Source organism: Centruroides vittatus, unplaced genomic scaffold, assembly GCF_030686945.1.
Source record: "Centruroides vittatus isolate TY-2023 unplaced genomic scaffold, ASM3068694v2 contig_579, whole genome shotgun sequence".
NCBI lineage: Eukaryota > Metazoa > Arthropoda > Arachnida > Scorpiones > Buthidae > Centruroides > Centruroides vittatus.
Window position 1 is genome coordinate 102813 of NW_027122347.1, and position 18125 is coordinate 120937.

General features: G+C 31.6%; 1 protein-coding gene across 2 annotated transcripts in view; it reads left to right on the plus strand.

Annotated features, from left to right (window-relative positions):
* The first annotated feature begins 123 nt into the window (after positions 1-123).
* The window catches only part of LOC136979129 (splicing regulator SDE2), a 29817-nt gene continuing 11815 nt past the window's right edge, over positions 124-18125 (plus strand). Inside the window, exons 1-4 of one of the 2 annotated variants that reach the window (XM_067275056.1) lie at positions 124-305; positions 8468-8585; positions 8754-9035; positions 13241-13307. In XM_067275056.1, the coding sequence (XP_067131157.1) occupies positions 204-305; positions 8468-8585; positions 8754-9035; positions 13241-13307 (569 nt within the window). In that variant the 5' untranslated portion in view covers positions 124-203. The remainder of the gene's footprint in view (positions 306-8467; positions 8586-8753; positions 9036-13240; positions 13308-18125) is intronic. The other variant, XM_067275057.1, reaches the window with a different exon arrangement.

Below are 18125 nucleotides of genomic sequence, written 5' to 3' on the forward strand. Positions count from 1 at the left end.
TCTTATTAATTAACTTAATTACTATTTCGAATTTTAACCACTCAAGTTACTGCACGTAAATTACGCAATCTTTGTTAAAACGTTATTTTAGTCACAACGATTTCTATTGGACGAATATTGCACGAGTTTAGGTTTTTATCCATTCAGAAGTAGTCGTGTACGAAGTTTTGTTAGTTACGATTTTGTCTTTCTAGAAAGATAACATGGTTATTTTAATTAATTATTTCGATTCAAAAAGCGAATATTTTCATGTAACAAATGACGTTAATGTAGAAAATATAGTAAATTATGTTTGTAGGACTAAAGTAAGTAATGTTTTATTGAATATAATAGTTTTTAAGTGATTTAAGTGAAATAGGCTTAAACAATGGGAAAGTCAGCTGATGAAATTGATTGATTTTTTGAAATTTAATTTAGTTTTTGAATTTTTTATAATCTAATGATTTTATGAACTCGCGCCATGTATTAAAAGTAAACTTTTACCAATATTAATATAAAATATTAAAAATGTATAATTTTAAATATTTTATTCATTGCATGCTTAATAATTTCAAGAATAATCATGCACACATACATAATAAATGATTAAATGCAATTTCTACTGATAATTCTCGTGTGTGTAGGTAAGATTTTATGTCTGCATGAGAGGTTTACCCCCTTCTCATTCAGAGCTAGAATCTTACTGTTTACTGTGTTATATTATTGTGTACAGAGGTACAATTACACCTCTGAATGGCTATGTTCAATAGACCCAACAGTTCCAGAGCTGTTGACTATTTTTCTGATGAATGCCCTCTACAGTAGTACTGTTTTGGAACATGTTTGGTATTTTGACATCACATTTAGTAGCATCTTTCATTTACCTATCTCTATCTGAAACCAGGGCTGTGAAGTAGTGATGATTTTGAGGTTACTCTTGCTCCTACTCTAGAGTTAGATTTTTAAACGTTACTCCTACTCCTTGAAAAACTTTTGATTCCTCTTACTCCTTACTCCTACTTGTACTCCTCAATAACAATATTTCATCATTGCCATATGAACATGCATATGAATTGTTTTTTAATGTTTGACTGTGTAATGTGGTGGCCAAATAATTGTAACCTGGCGCTGCATACGAAAATTCAGGCGGCGCTTTCAGGCGAATATAAAAGCTTGTGCAGTCCACCCGCCACGAGCTTTTTCCCGCTCTTTTCTGGCTTGTTCACTTCTCTGTGGATGACTTGTATGGTTCTACCTTAAATCTTGTAGCTGAGATCTCTTTACTCGACAAGTGTAGCAAGTATTGGAGATTACTGTAAATAAATCCATTTGGAAAGAAACTTTGCTTCGGATATTTCAAATATTAACGAACATTTAAGTGGTGATACTAGTCCACCACAGGAATAAGGAGTTTTTCTTAACACACCAGGATGAATATAAAATCTACTTTACTTAAACCAAATAACCGGAGCAAAAATGTTCTACTGTTGCGAACGTTTTCGATGCTGCTTTTACGTAAATCCGTCATACATCAAAAATGCTCCAAAAAACCTTTAACATGCAGCTTAGTTTTACTACCAATGAACGTTTTCGGTCAGCTTCACTGACCTTCTTTGTTTTTAAAAAAAGCGTTATAGAATTTCCGTTTGGCAAAAGAATTTTCAATTTGAATGAAGTTTTTTTGTGTTTGAGCCTGAAGAAGGTCGGTGAAGCTGACCAAAAACATTCATTGGTAGCAAAATTAAGCTGCGTGTTAAAGGTTTTTTGGAGCATTTTTGATGTATGACAGTAAGTGCAGTTTGAGATATAGGAGATAGAGCGTAAATCCGTTTTCTGTAAATTTCAGAACAGATTTATGTAAAAGCCTGAAGGAGAGCACAGAAGGGGCGTCAAAAACATTCACAATAGTAGAACATTTTTGCTTCAGTTATTTGGTTTAAGTAAAGTGGAATAAGGAGTAACAAATATGTTTTGTTACTCTTTACTCCTACTTGTACTCCTACTCCACAGCCCTGCCTGAAACTGACCAATAATGGTTGCTTTTTGTTCCGATGCATATGGCACTCATTCAGCAGATGTAACTATGTAACAGCTTCCGATTGAAACACCTTTGCTCAGTTACAACTGTTGACTCTGCTGAACGCAGCCAATGATACAGGATCTATCGGAGCTGTAGACCACACCTATAAGAGTAAAAAAGTCAAAGGAACCATACCTGTACGAGTGACCTTTTGTGAGATACGGCCTCCGAAATTGGTCTACTTTCAGATTGCATGTGGTTGGGAGTTGCATTGCTTTGCTAAGAATATCATCTTTAGCTACTTAGCTCACCTGACTATGCTGGCTTTGAATATCTTGCTTGACTGTGGGGTATTTGATGTTATGTAGTTTTTAGGGGGTGTGGGGGCATGCCTCCATGCGTGAGGTGCAAACAATAATGAGCTTGTGGAGCATGGAGAATAAGCAGTATACTGGTATGCAGTGAAAACTGACCTTTGGAAGTGAATATCTTGTAAAGGGTTGTGTGTGCAGATATGGTTCCTTTGACTTTTTGCTTTACACAGGTTCTACTATTCTGGAATGGGAAACCCCTCATTCAGAGTTTACATCTTATCATGTGCAGACTGTAATATGGCCCTTAATAATTCAGCTTCTCAATTATCTGGCATACTCCAACTGTGATTGCCTATGTATTTCTGTTTCCATTAACATATTAGTCATATCAGACTTTCTGTTTTTTCTGTTTACTCGTATTTCATTTCAGTGTATGGTGTTGTATGTTAGCATTGTCTGTCTTCCTACAAAAAGAATTGGTATGGTATAGATGAATAATAAGTCATATCCATCATTGCTTGTTGATAAGCTTATACATTCTCAAATCTGATATCCTGTTTGTGTTCAGAATTGCCAGATTAACAATAGTTGTATGAATACATAAATTACATCCTTCTATCGTACATACAGATATAGTTATGTTGCTTAATGTTAACGATATGTTCTGTGAAATAGGATGTTTAGCGAATTTGCTAGAAATGAAGATCCAGAATGGTTGGTGGATCCATTTGGAGTAAATGTGACCAATGTGGATCTGTAGAATGATTCAGTACTTTAAGTAAGGTTCAGGAGAATGAGAATTTCTGGACTAGTGCTGAAATTGAAGAAAATTCTCTCAGCTCTGGGACAAGACAAAAAAATCTTTTTTTATACGTGGTACGATCCAAAAGTTCGGGGACTGCAGTAATCTATGATATGTATTTGAAGTTACAGCGTATGAAATGGATTCTACCAAACCACCTCTACGCGTTCAGGTTAATTTCGCCCATGTCACGTGATTAAATCGCAAGCGCTGCTGTTTTTTTCCGGAGATAGTTAGCTTTGTTCCGCGACGTAATAAAAGTGGAGTTTCAAGAACAACCTCCGACATTAAGTTTTGTCAGCGTTTAGGTAAAACACCTACGGAGACTTTAAAATTGCTAAGAAAGGTGTATGGTGATTCTACCATGGCAAAGTCAAAATGTTGGAGGTTGTTCTTGAAACTCCACTTTTATTACGTCGCGGAACAAAGGTAACTATCTCCGGAAAAAAACAGCAGCACTCGCGGTTTAATCACATGACATAGGTGAAATTAACCTGAACACGTAGAGGTGGTTTGGTAGAATCCATTTCATACGCTGTAACTTCAAATACATGTCATAGATTACTGCAGTCCCCGAACTTTTGGATCGTACCACTTATCTTTCCTTATTTGATTGAATTAACTTTTAGTAGAGTCACTCATATCATAATCTCAAAATAGATTTGTCAGTTATCAAGAATAGAAATTTTCGTAAATTGGCTGAAAATTTGTTAAACATAAACCAAAAACTTGCTTTTTTTTCATCAGCTGTAAGGCTCACACCAAGTCTTAACTTAACACTCAGACTTTTATATTTTTTACAAACAAGAAACGTGTGCAATTCTTTTTTAGTTTAGTTTATAAATTTTTTGGTTTGTTTAGCCATGTTTTAAGTTTTGTAATAATTTAGCATTTTTTTAAATGAAGGAATTTTCCTGAAGAAAGAAAATGGCACTTATTGACTTAATGAAACTGAAAACATTTATTTTCATCTGATAGTTCTAATTATCATTTCATCCTTGCTTACTGTTTAGTAAAATGTTCAAATGAGATGGCCACAGGGCACAAGCTTTCAAGGAGGGCCTGAGACGAAAAGGTCGAGAACCACAGCTTTGTAAAGCTTTATTTAACTTTAATAGAGTGTGATTTCAGTTTTTCAGTATTTAGTATATGAGAATTTAATATATGATGTTATCTTCTATTTTCCTTCCCCATTATGAGCTGAAATATTCACTATGAATGCCAGCTGATATTTGAGAATAAAGTGATGGTGACGAGATTGAAATTCCCGTATGTTATGTTTAGATGGCTTGTAGGTTTTAGCTTCATTTTTTATTTCAATTGTGATGTCTTTGTTCATTATGTGATAGTTTCCTAAATGCGCAACCATGTTAGAACAAATGGTACTATCTCTACAACACTGTTTTCTATTATTGATTATGGTTTTATTTAAGAAAAATTTTGTTTTCTATAGAGCTAAGTATACTGAGTAGACTCCTCATTCATTTTGGATTTGTTTACTGCATTACTCGCCATAGAAAGCGCATACATAATTATTTGACATAAACTATGGATACATATGCTGTTGTGATTTTTGTCAAATGAATTATATTTATAGCATTTATTTTATTGAAATTTGCCTTGCTTGCCATGTATTTGTAGCAATATATCTACTAGAATGGATAGAAAGCATTCATTTTGATATCTAAGGGAAAAATTAGAAGAAAATTATTAGTAATAAAGAGGAAGAGATTGACTGATTTCAAGATCACCAACTTGTTCATGGGAAAGAAGTTTTATCATTGTTAATGTAAAACTTCATAACACTTGAATGTTACTTGTTATAATCCTAGATGGTAAAACTTACAAAAAATAGTTTTTTTTCTTTACCTTAATTTATTAAAATACAGTAAATTAGGAAAAGTAAGTTTTGAAATATGTCCTTTTTAAATGAAAATAATGGTTGTTGAACAATTACTGTACTTTATTAGTGAGGTTGAGGACAAAGTTTTAAACATGAAAATGTGTATGTTGGATGTTCAGCGCCGCTTTCTCATAAGCCTAGAAGTTTGACAATGGTGTTTTGGAAAGTCAGTGGAATCGTGCTCAACATTCCAAACTCTACTGTCAAACTTGTAGGTTTACAGGAAAGCGGTGCTGAACATCCAACGTACACGTTTTTGCGTTTAAAACTTTGGCCTCAACCTTGCTATTAATTAATAAATTATCAACCTTATAATAGCATAACCTGATTGTTTATCTGTACTCTTGGTCATATAATGTTTAGGGTAAGTCTATATTATTTCTAACTTAATAGGTTTAAATATGTTTACATAGTATACTGTACCTCTAAAAATTCTAGTTATACATCATTTGAACTTGAAATTTAAAAAAAAAATTACTTTTTAACAATTCTTTGAAGTTCTTTAGATCTAAATTTGATCATTAATTTCACTTATAGATGATTTAACTTCATAAATTCTGTGACAAAAAAGACTAACATCCAACAATCACCTAAATGATCAGGCTAAAATTCTGATCATAGCCCGATCATTTAGGCGATCATTGGATGTTTCTATGTACTTATCGGGTTTTGTGATAGAATTTATAACTTCTAAATAAAACAGGTTGAGGAATAAGAATGAATTAAGTATCATTGAAGAATTATAACAAATTTATATTATGATGCTGAAGGAACTTATGATAATCAAGTACAGTACCTATAAATACTTGCCTATGTATGATAGGCTTATGGTATCTAATTAGCTTATTCTACAGTTTGCATGTTATTTTCTGATTTTTTTCCATAAATATTGTATTGAAAATAATGCTTCTTATTCTAGTAGGTCCATGCTACAAACATTTGGCAAGCAATGCATATTTTGATAAAATACATGCTATAAAATTAATTTTATTTGACAAAAACTATGATGGCACATGCAGTCTCTACAATGACATGCAGTAAATAAATCCAAAATGGCTGACTACCTGTTCAGAATATCTAGATGCTCTAGTTTTCTGCTTGCTTATTGTCTTAATTTTTTCTTACTAGGCATTTTTATTTAATAATAATAGATTTGTTTCTCTTATGCTGTATTCACTTTGTTCATTTTGTATTGGTGAAATATCAAACCAATACTCATTTTATTTATTTCGTTTCATTTTTGAAATTATTACTTGATGGGTAAATAATGCTTTATAGTTATTTAGTGTTATTTGGGGAATGGGTAGAATGATTGGGTTAACAAAGTACAAAATTTTGCAGGAACATAGTATGAATTTTGATCATATTTAATGGATAAGGTCATTCTTGTTTAAGATTGTTTTACAAGAGGTTTTTAAGAACAAGCAAGCTATGCTAACAAATCAAGGTTTCTGTATACTATATTATTAAGAATCCAATGCTGTTAAAGATTTAAAAATTAAAAATCTCTGACAATGGATGAAGTCTGAAAATGGACTGTTAAGACTTCAATTAAATTGCAGTTAACTTGTAAACTAAATTTATAATTTAATGTGAAAAAGATTATTAACAAAATTATTTTCGAAAGAAGCCCAAAGAACAATAAGTGTACATATCAAAATTAAGACCACTTTTAAATTGATTACACAAGTTTTTTCATTGTTAAAATAAATAAACGTATACATAATGTAGTAAAAAATATGTATTCAAAAGCAAAATTAATGTGTGCATAACTGTTATTTCATCTAAAATGAAATTTGTTGTAAAATAAAAAACGTATCTGTAATTGTCCATATTTCGTTCAAATTATTTTAACTTAGAACTAGCAAGACATTAGGCAGGTTTCTAAAGGCAATTATCATGACACACATAAATGCAAATCAAAACTTAATTTCTTTTAATATGTAAATGAAAATTATTAATTTAAATAACTATTGTCTTACTTGCTGCTATTTTAAGGAACAGCAATACTGTTTTATTTATTCATAACCTAATTCTTTTGTCTATATTTTTTAAGTGGCAAGTAATATAGTGATAGAATTTTTACAAACCCAACTTTAAATCACGTGATTTTTTCTGTGGAAATTTGTGCAGCAAAAAATTTAATTATAGGTTCAAGTGTGCTGTGAGATTGAAAAGGTTGAAAAACACTGGTGTACAAAATAAATTTTAATCATGTTTTATTCAAGCTACATTACGTTCTTTGTACTGAAAACTTTTCATTTCTGTGTTGGACAGGTTTCTTGTTTATAGTAAAATTTAACATAGAAAATCACTCCATTTCAAAGAATTTTTCATTTAGACGGATTTCCATTTTTTCAGGTTCTGTTTTAGACAGGTTTTACTGTATAATAATTAACATTTACATAAAATGAAATAAGGAGAAAATATGAAAATGTAAATACTTAAACTACATTTACTATATGCTTGGCTGCGTACTGTCGATTGTAATTTTGTTATTTTTAATGAAGCAATAGCACTGTATTGGCAGAATTAATATCATCATCAGCAGTCGGATACGGTGTCGCCGGGCAGTTCGTCTTCTTCAGACGTCAGCTCCCCGTTCTTAGAGATCTCCCCCCTATTTATACTCTAAGTCCCTTCCGCCACGATCACCAATCGCGAGAGAGGATGATGACTTGAATTCCGTGACTCAGGTCGGATCCTGAGAAGGAGGGAAGTGAGTTTGACGGCGGAAGATTGTACATCCTTCGAAACTTGATCGTTATCGCGGATCTCGATCGTTATCTCCCGAGAGGACTTCGAAATAATTAAAATTTAACATTGGCCCGGCCTAATACGGGTCTCACACAATCCTTAACTTTTTAAGAATTTGTTTGGACAATGGCAGAACTTTATCGAACATGTTTGTTTTTGTCAGATCCCCAATGTTTAAACAATGAGGACCTGGACTATATTAATCAGAAATGACACGATGTTTGCCAGATATTGTCGTCTAACTCCATTTGCTTTGGTCAGCCCCGAATCCTGAATTAAAACAGAGAATTGGCAACAGGAAGGTCTTCCAATTATTATAAAATGAAGCCAAATAAGGATAAAGCGGTAACTTCCACAGAAAATGGAACTGGAGATAGATTTGGCAATTTAAAAGCCAATTCATACTCCAGCATTAAACCGTTTTTAAATACATGGCATAAATGAAAGAGAGTTTATGCTAATTTAAAACATCAAAAATTAAATATATCCGTGATGTGGTGCAATCTACTAAAACACACCTTAAGTCAGAAAAGTAAATTATATTTTACTTAGTCTTTAATTTTTAATTTCAACAAGATGCCAAGTTTTCTCCTTTTTGTTTTTTCAATTAAGCTGATTTATTATTTGTTTTTTAGAACAGTGAATGAAACTTCGGGATGTTAAATAACAACATGTAATTATTTTTTTTCTAGGGTTATCCTAAAGAAATCCTAAAAGTTATATATAATGGACGTTATGTTGATAACCAGTGTACAGTTGCAAACAATGGCATTGTTCACATCTCCCTCACATTACTGGGAGGGAAAGGAGGTTAGTCTTAATTGTTTATATTCTTTCAATGTTACTTACTTTTACTTCTAGTATAAATTGATTTTAAAAGTTGCTTCACAAAAATCTGTAATGATTTTCATTGAAGATCAAAACATTCTTGTAAGAAAAGAGTTAGGTATTTATTTTCTACTATGTTACTTTATTTAGGATTCGGTTCTATGTTACGAGCTATTGGGGCCCAGATAGAGAAAACAACAAATAGAGAAGCCTGTAGAGATCTGAGTGGAAGAAGGTTAAGAGATATTAATGAAGAACAGAGATTAAAGAGATGGATTGCTAAAAAAGCAGAACGTGAGAGAGAAGCAGCAGAAAGAAGAAAAAAGAAACTAGAGAGGTTGCGTTGTCCTCCGAAACATGATTTTCAGGATTCTGAATATGACAGGGAAAGAAGGGATATGGCAGAACGTATCGATGACGCACTTACACATGGTAAGATTTAGTTAAATTTATTCCTGTAATAAAATTTTTATTTCTACACTAATCTTTCATACACCCTTTTTGTTCAAGTTAATTACAAAAAAAATTGATAAGTGAAGTGAAGAATTTTTTATTTAAATAATAGCCATCTGTTATAAGATTTTGATTAGTGAGATTACAAAATCAATCAATATATATATATATTATAAAAGTAAGTGTACAATGTGCGTGCCGCTAAAACTCAAAAACGAGTCCTGGTACGATCAGGGGAGTTATATAGTGTGGTAGCCCTCTATCCCCCATCCATGAAGAAGGTTCCCGTTTTTACCTGAAGGGCGTGCTGTTGAAGATATAAGGGCTGGAAGTTTTGCCCTCTAGAAATTTCTAGAACAGTCCAGAACATTCAAGAGTATTTGAGAGCATTCCAGAATGTTCTGGGATGTTCCTGAACATTCCATAACATATCCCAGATCATTGTGGAACATTTTAGAACACTCTCGAATGTTCTGGACCAGCACAGAGCCCAAACAATTACGAGTTGAAAGTTGAAATTTGGTACACGGTATGTCATGAGAACATTTAGAAGGGATTTTTCGAAATTTCCCCATGGGGAGAGGGAGAGAATTATAGCTTATCCTGAAGAACTCTGCTTCTACTATACTATTTTAGATGCAGTTTTTTGTGTTTTTGACTGTGTTTAATAGGGTACGCTACGAGAATGCACACTAAGAAAGGATTTTTGGAAATTCCCCCATGGGGAAGAGGGAAAGAATTAAGGCTTATCCTAAAGAACTCAGCTTCTACTGTACTATTTGAGATGCAATTTTTTGTTTTTAATTGTGTTTTAGTAGAGTACCACGTGAGGATGAAAGAAGTTTATTCCTTAACAATGGAAGTGTTAAGAGAAAGCGGTGTGCAAGATTTTTCAGGCACAGATTCGGTTTTTTGTGGGAAATCAATCATATTTTTAGACCCATCTAAAAATTCTCTAATTAGTCTGGAAACGGGGACCTAATTCTTGCATTCTGTGAAAAAGGGTAAGATTGGCTATAATATAATAATTTTAATCTTTGCTATCGTTACTGTTTTGTCCAAGCAACACCGGGCTTATCTGCTACACTCCGCGACAAAAGTATAACCCACCCCCCTAATTTTTTCATATCTGATAAAGAATTATAGTTATATTAATATATTACTAATACACAAAATTTGGGTGTTAGTAAGTTTATTATACTACCAATACATTATTTATTAAATGCATAATTAACCAAATACAAATGATATTGAGTTTTGCAGTGCGACAAAAGTATAACCCAGGTAATGAAATTTAAATAAAAATTCGAGAAAAATATAACAAACAATAATCATTCATATAGATTAATGTTTAGTAGATCCACCACTTTTACTTATCACCTCAATCATTCGGTCCGGTAAACTGTCATATAGCTTTTTAATTATGTCTTGATTTATATTTTGCCACTCGTCAACTATCACCTTCTTTAACTCTTCAACAGAAGTAAATTGTCTTGATCCACGATAGACAGCTCGTGATAAATTTCCCCAACAATTCTCAATTATGTTCAAGTCAGGAGAATACGCTGGCCATTCAAGAACTTGAATATTTTTTTTCAGTAAAGTAGTCTCTAACTACCTTTGCACGATGGATACTGGCATTATCTTGTTGAAAAATGAAATTAGGACCAGCAATTCGCATTGCATGAGAGTTAATTTGCTCGTTTATTACTTCTATATATCGTTTACTATTTATTTTTCCAGAACAGAACTTAATATCCATTTTACCTGAGTATCCAATACCAGACCATATCATTACACTACCACCTCCGGCTTGTCGACGGCTCAATATAAAATTATCTTTTCTTAAATCGTGAAAATAGTAATTAAAACCATCAGGTCCATCTAAATTGAACTTCTTTTCATCAGAAAAAATAACTTTTCGCCACTTTTTTTTCCATTGAACATGATCTTTTGCAAATTGTAATCTAACTACTTTATGTTTATTAGACAACGGCGGTTTTTTTGTTAATTTCTTACGTTTTAAATGTTCACACTCACGTATAATACGTTGAACATTCCTTAAATTCGTATCAACACCAGCCTCCGCTGCGATTTGTCTTGCGGTAAGCGTAGAATTGGACGCAACTCTTAAAATTGATCTTCTTTCTCGTGGTGTAGTTGCTCTCGGTCGACCTGTCCTTTTTTTCTTACCATAGTTTTCGGGATCTTTTAAAAAATTTCGCACAACACGATGACTTCTGTTGATGATTTTTGCAATTTTGACCTTAGAATAATTTTCAGAATGTAATTTTTTAATTATATCAATTTCAGTTTCGTTTAAGTGTTTTCCCCGTGGCATTTTAAATAAAAAATAGACAATTATTAACTTAAACAATTTATTTATGCGTAAAAACTTACGAGTGACACGAAACAAGTATAAACATGAATTGACATGTCCAGTGCACCGAGCTGCTTGAGCCAATGAGACGAATGGGTTATACTTTTGTCGCGCTATCAAACCAATAACTTCGCCGCTGCGTAACAAAGCAACATCGGAACGTAACTATATATATACCATAGTTCTAGAATCAAGTGAACAATGCTGGCGCGTTAGGAATTTATTTACTTATATTTAGTTTTACCGTAAATATAAAAAATTAGAGGGGTGGGTTATACTATTGTCGCGGAGTGTAGTAACATTAAATTTTCACTTATTTTATTCTTGTTTTTGACAGATTAATAGTATTGGAGATATAGTGAAGCCTTGAAAATCTGGACTATTTAATTTGTCTGGATTTTCAAATGTGTAAGTTAACATAGCAAATGCTGAAATTCTAAATAAACTGTAATTCAACTTTGGTGTTCTAATTTCAAGTCAGTATTTCACAAAAAATGTAGAAGTGCAAAGATTCAAAATATAATATACAGGATCACTATTATATGGCTGAAAATGTTCCTCCAAAATTAGAGATTCTCTTAGATTAGAATGGTAAACAAATGGAACACTTAATAATTGCTGTTACCTTATCTCCTGCAGGGTCACAAAATATATCTGACTAAATCATGTTTGTGAACTGATATAACATATATTTAACATTGAAATTAGTACTACTAGTAGTATAATAATAAAAATCCTATATAAATGAACACTACTGATATATCACTGCACTAAGACATCACTACTGTTAATGCACACTGTAAGGCATATGCTATCATAAACTGTATGTAGCAGGACTATCATAATGTTATGCTGTGTAACTATCGTGTACTATATACAAAATCCAATTTCAAATTTAGCCTACAATATCTTTGGGAATTGACTTGAATAACAGGTTTAGGTGTAAATCAGAATTTTTAGCTGAAAATCTTGAGGTTGACTTACAAGCCAGCATATTTAATGATGATCTGTTGACAATATCTAGTTGTTAGAAAACATTTAGAAAGAAAATATAGGAAAAAATTAATGCTTCTATGCTTGTCTTACAAAATGGTAAATTTTAGACTTCTGATAACATCAAAGAAGAAATTTCCAGATTACGAATGGTATTTTGATGTTCGTCTTACAGAAGATATGAAAATCCGATCTGTTATTCTTGTCATGTATTATGTTGAATGTGAAATTCTGTAATACGCTTTGGTTTAATATTCAAATCATTAATGAAAAATCTACTAGAATTAATGTTTAAAAATTTTATTTAAAAATTGAGAAATTGTAATTTATTGTTTTTGGTTGCATAGTTATGAGTATTTAAAATATCGATTTTAAGATTTCAAATTCACTCTTAAATAATTCTTAAAAATTCAATTGTAGATACTGTTTTATAACTTTAATTATTTGATTATGAATTTTATAATTCATAAATATAAAGGTGATTTCTTAAATTTCTGAATAAAAACCAGGAAACTTTCAATTTTTAGAAATATTTCTTCTTTAACTTTGAACTTAATTGAATTAGCCAGTAATTCCCAACATTACCAAAATTGAGTCCAAAAGTTTTGAAGACTATATGTGCACTGTTAAGTGATGATTTTGCAAATCGAAAGCTTGCATTGTTTTTCTTCATAATCTTTTGCATGCAATCTATACAATGTATTAGTGCTGTTTTTGTTCTGTTATTAAATGTAAAGTATATATTAACTCATTAATTCATATTAGTAATCTAATATTGATGTAGTTTATTAAGTTGATTTTATTGTTTTAGGACTTAAAACATCCAACAAAAGAAAACCAGATGAAGAATTAGCTGTTCCAAAGAAGAAATGTTTATGGTAAGTTTTTATATAATAAGATTTGTTTATTTAAAAGATACCAGTTATGAAATATACATTTTGATACATCAAATTTTTCAAAACTTTGTTTCATTTAAAATTTCATTTACAAGGTAGTCAAAAGTAAATTTAACTCAGCACCCTCGGCACAAAAATAGCAAATTCTCCAACACTTTATTTGCTGAGAAACTTTAATCATTCACCAATGTTTTTGAGTTACACTACTCTACACTTAAGGTTGACTTATAGATCAGGTCAAAAATGTTCATGAGGGATTAAAGTTGTTTCAATTGAACTTTTGGCCCTAGTTTAATGCGCACACATCATTTTAATTTTCAAATTAATTTTTGTTAACTATTTGATGGTGCAATCAATAGTGACAAGGTCAGAATAATAAACATAACACTTTATATGGCTGTTTCAATATATATTTATTAATGATATGCACTAGAGATTTGCATGACCATATAACTAGTCTTTTTTTTTTCTTTCTTTGCCTTTTGCTGCACATAACATAAAGTAAGCATTAAAGTTCTAACATTCCTTGGTGATTAACAATTTCCTGAGAATACACACTTCTAACTTACCAGCATCTGTACCATTTGTGAAAACAGCCCCAGAAGTCAGTTTTATAATGTTTTTAAAGGCAGTGCTGTGGCTTCCACTTCTTTTGTTTGGAATTCATGACCTTTCAATCTCTTGATAAAAGATAAAATATCTCTAGATAAAAATTTTGTGGGGGCAAGATCTCATTTGATGATTTTATTTATTATTTTTCTGTAGCAGGTCTTTTCGAATAGGGATCATCTTTGATCAATTTCTGACTGTATTTAAACTGCTTACACATTATAAACCATGATTCATTTTATAGTTTCCTCACTATCATCAAGAAGAATGTTCAGTAGATGTTCTTTTGAAGATGTTACATAGTTGCATACAAAATTTTGTTTGTTTATGCTTTGTGTCATTTCTCATTCATAAACTTCCTAAGATATTGCTCTACAGCTTCAGTCTTATCAAGCTGCTTTTGATAGAAACAAAAAATATGAGGGGTAAATACACAAAAAAATGAAGTTGACTTACAAAGAACTGATGCCACAGTTTCACAATTGCATATAATATAAAAAATCCAACAGTTCTGTTAATTTTTTTATTGTACTTCATAATTAAAAAATTTCGAAAAATTACCAGTACATTCTGAAATTTATTTATTTATTTTTTTTTGTGCATTGCACAATGTATTAAGAAATATTTTGCTTTGTTCTTTTAAAATTATTTCAATAGTGAACTAATCTCCAAATGTGAACAATTGTTTTAACCAGTAAATGACCATAAAAATATCCAAATAATAGTATTGAATACAACTTTTGTTAATGTAAAATCTCAACTTAAATAAAAAACAGTAACTTTTTATATTATCATTAAAACAAAATCAAAACTATCATAAACTAACTGATTCAAGTCAAACCAGGACTTTGGACTGTACAGAATAGACAGATGCAATAAGAAAGAAAAGTACATTTGCTTGTTGTCTTTGCTTTCAACTAATGCCAGGTACTAGCAACATAGGTTTTGTCAGCATATCTGAATCCAAATTGGACAGTCTCTTGAAAATTAATCATCCAGGAAGCCTCTTTATGGATCCGAGAAGATAAGATAAATCATTAGGAATGAAGTCTGGACTAAGATGGATGTGACAGTGACTTCCGGCTCTATTCCAGGATTTTGTAAGTGGTCAAGTGGGCCATGTGGTATTTACATTATTTTGCAAAAACAGGACTGTATGTTCAAACCAGATTGTTTCTTCCTGTGCTTTCTGTGTGTGATGAAGAATTTGATCAGGAGTCAAGGCAGTGACTCCTTGTCAAGTAAAAGTCACTGACTGACTACATATACAGGAATCAGAAAATGGAATGTCAATTTTTGGGGGTAGATTTCTCCACCCCAAACACCTGAAGTAATTCTGAAAATCTCATTCAAAAGAGAATGTTTTATTAGGTAGTGTGCAAAATTTCGAGATTTTCCATAAAGTGGTTGCCAAAATATGAGCAATTGAAAAGTGCAAAAATTGCCAAAAATGTTAAATTTTTTTTCCTTTCAGATGCTCATAGAGAAAAAACTACTCAATGTAGAAAGCTCAAATTTTAAACTACTTTCTCATTATCAGTGAGTTGCTTGCCAAACTTCCAGGTCAATAGGCCAAAGTTCACAGGGCCAATTTTTCTAAATGGTGTATTGAAAGCATTTGGTTGGCGCTTGGCATCAGCCATCGAGCTTCCACTGGACCGTTACGTCAGGTTGGGTTGCTGCAAAGTGACAGTTTAAAATGTAAAAATTTTCTCCGAGGCAAAAACTTATGACTAGATGACAGTCAAAATCTTTCTTGGGAGTTTTTCTTTGGTAAAGATAAGCTTGGCACTTGGAATCAGTACCCACAAGATTTTTACCTGTATTATTGGTTTCTGCAATTTGTTTCCAAGCCCAAAGCTTATTTATACAAAAGAAAAGCTCAAGAAAAATTTTGGCTGTTGTCTAAATTGTCATAAGTTTTTACTTGCTAAATTTTTTTTACATCTCAGATGTTTGTTAGGATAGAAATAGACAATGGGTATGGTAGCACCAATGGGTAAAATATCCAGATGAACGACGAAACTAGCATGTTTTGAAATGAAAACTATTGTTTGTCACTTTGCCTTCAGGTGCCACCAATCATCAGAATGATATGGTCTAAGATAACTCAGTTCATGGCAAACAACATAGCAAAGAATGTTTTCAAATTTACACTTTTATTCTGACCGATATTGTGGTATTTATCAAAGTAATTCATTTCTTTTGCTTTCCATGCCTTAATCTTCCTGAACTGCAAATGATCATGAATAATGATGTATCATTTGTGCATTCATGCTTCTGCTGTTCTAGACACTGATGTCCTTAGAGTAAGTTCCATCTCTCCGCTGTAGATTTAAGGTAGATTATCTGCTGATTAGCAGATAATCTAGAACATACACCTGTTCAGAATTCACATGTGAGATTGTAGTTAGCTTGGAATTGTCTTGGCCAGAATTATCAATTATTGAGGTGTATTCTTTCTTGAATTGTTTGCTCCATTTAAATGTCTGCATAAAATTTAAAGTTATTGGTGAATTTCTAACAGTTTGATGTCATAGTTTCATGTTAGAGAAGACAAAACACTGTAATTGAGTACTCCAATTGCAGTCCACCTTGTTGGATACTTTGCTTCCATATCATTAGGCATACACACATCATTTATAGGTGATAGAAGAACACTTACTGTTGCCAGAAACTCAGCAAATTTGCATTCTTCATGTCTGTGGATTTAGCTTAGTTTGACTTGAATGACTTGTAAATCATAAATCTTAGGCTGACTGAAAACTGGTTGATATTGCAGCAACCCATGGATGTGATGTTTAACTAAATTTGTACAATTGTAGATTTAACTATTGACTATGTCATCATCAATTCAATGTCACACTGTCATTCATACCGTTCAGTGGAAAGGAGAGGATGTGGTTCTTTTCACGACTCAGATTCAGTATGTTGGCTTTTATTCGTGATGATTGTGATGTGTTCATGCCAGTTATTTCAACCACAAGCTGAAATTTCAAAAAATTGATTGATAACTTTATTAATTCAATGTCAATAAAAAATAAAAACACACACAGTTGCAATATATCATAATTACTGATTTTTTTTTGTCATTTTGTAAACAAATGCTTTCAAATGATAATTAATAGAGGGGTAGAGGAAACGTTTATTGGTTCTCTAGAACTACGTCACAAGGATATCAAAATCATAGTGCGAGATCATCGAAGAACAACTATGATTTTTGTAGTTTGAACTGACATTGCATTGAAAGTGATAGCTTTGACTAATTTGCTCTAAGCCTTAGTTTTTACATAATCAATAATATTACATAATGACTAGAAAATAGTTGTTGACAAAAATAAAAAAGGGGGTATAACAACAAATAAAATTTTTTAAAGAATATTATTGTTCAGAACTAACTGTGTTAATTAACCTTTAAATCGAAATATTCGGATAACAAGTTAAAGTTTTTTTTTGGACAAGATGACAAATAAATCTCATGACAAAGTAGTTTAAATTTGAAAATCAAAATATTTGTAAATTAACATGAATAAATTTTACATATTAACCCATTGAATTTAGTTAAAAATTAAGTGACTGTTTCTATTCATAACATAAAAATGATTTTATAGTAAGCTTGTTTTCATAAAATTATGTATAATAGTTTCAATAAGTCTGATATATGAATAAATTAGAAGTAAGATTAGAAATTTATTCTAAAATTTTATTTCTATGGCTATGTTTTTTTTGATCTACATTTAGACCAAATTATATACCGTATTTTATGGACTATAAGACGCACCTTAATTTTTAAGCAATTTAAAAAAAAAAACAAATACCTATAAGACGCTACGGACTATAAGACGCACCTGAATTTTGGAGGCAATTTTTCGAAGAAAAAAGTGCGTCTTATAGCCCGTAAAATACGGTAACATTTGAGAACTTGTGTAGCATTTGGTATGACATTAGATTTATTCTCTAATGTTTGAGACGTGTGAGAATTGAATTTTTGTTTGTATATTTAAAATTGACAAATTTATCTAACAGCAATGAATAGGAAAAAAAAATATGAAAGTTTTGCTATAAAAAAAAAATGATCAATACACTAGAATAGAATGGTCAATTGAACTAATACTCTTAAATTGATCATTACTCTCAGTACTTAATATATGTATAATTTAAGAAAAGAGCATACAACTTGCATCATTATTA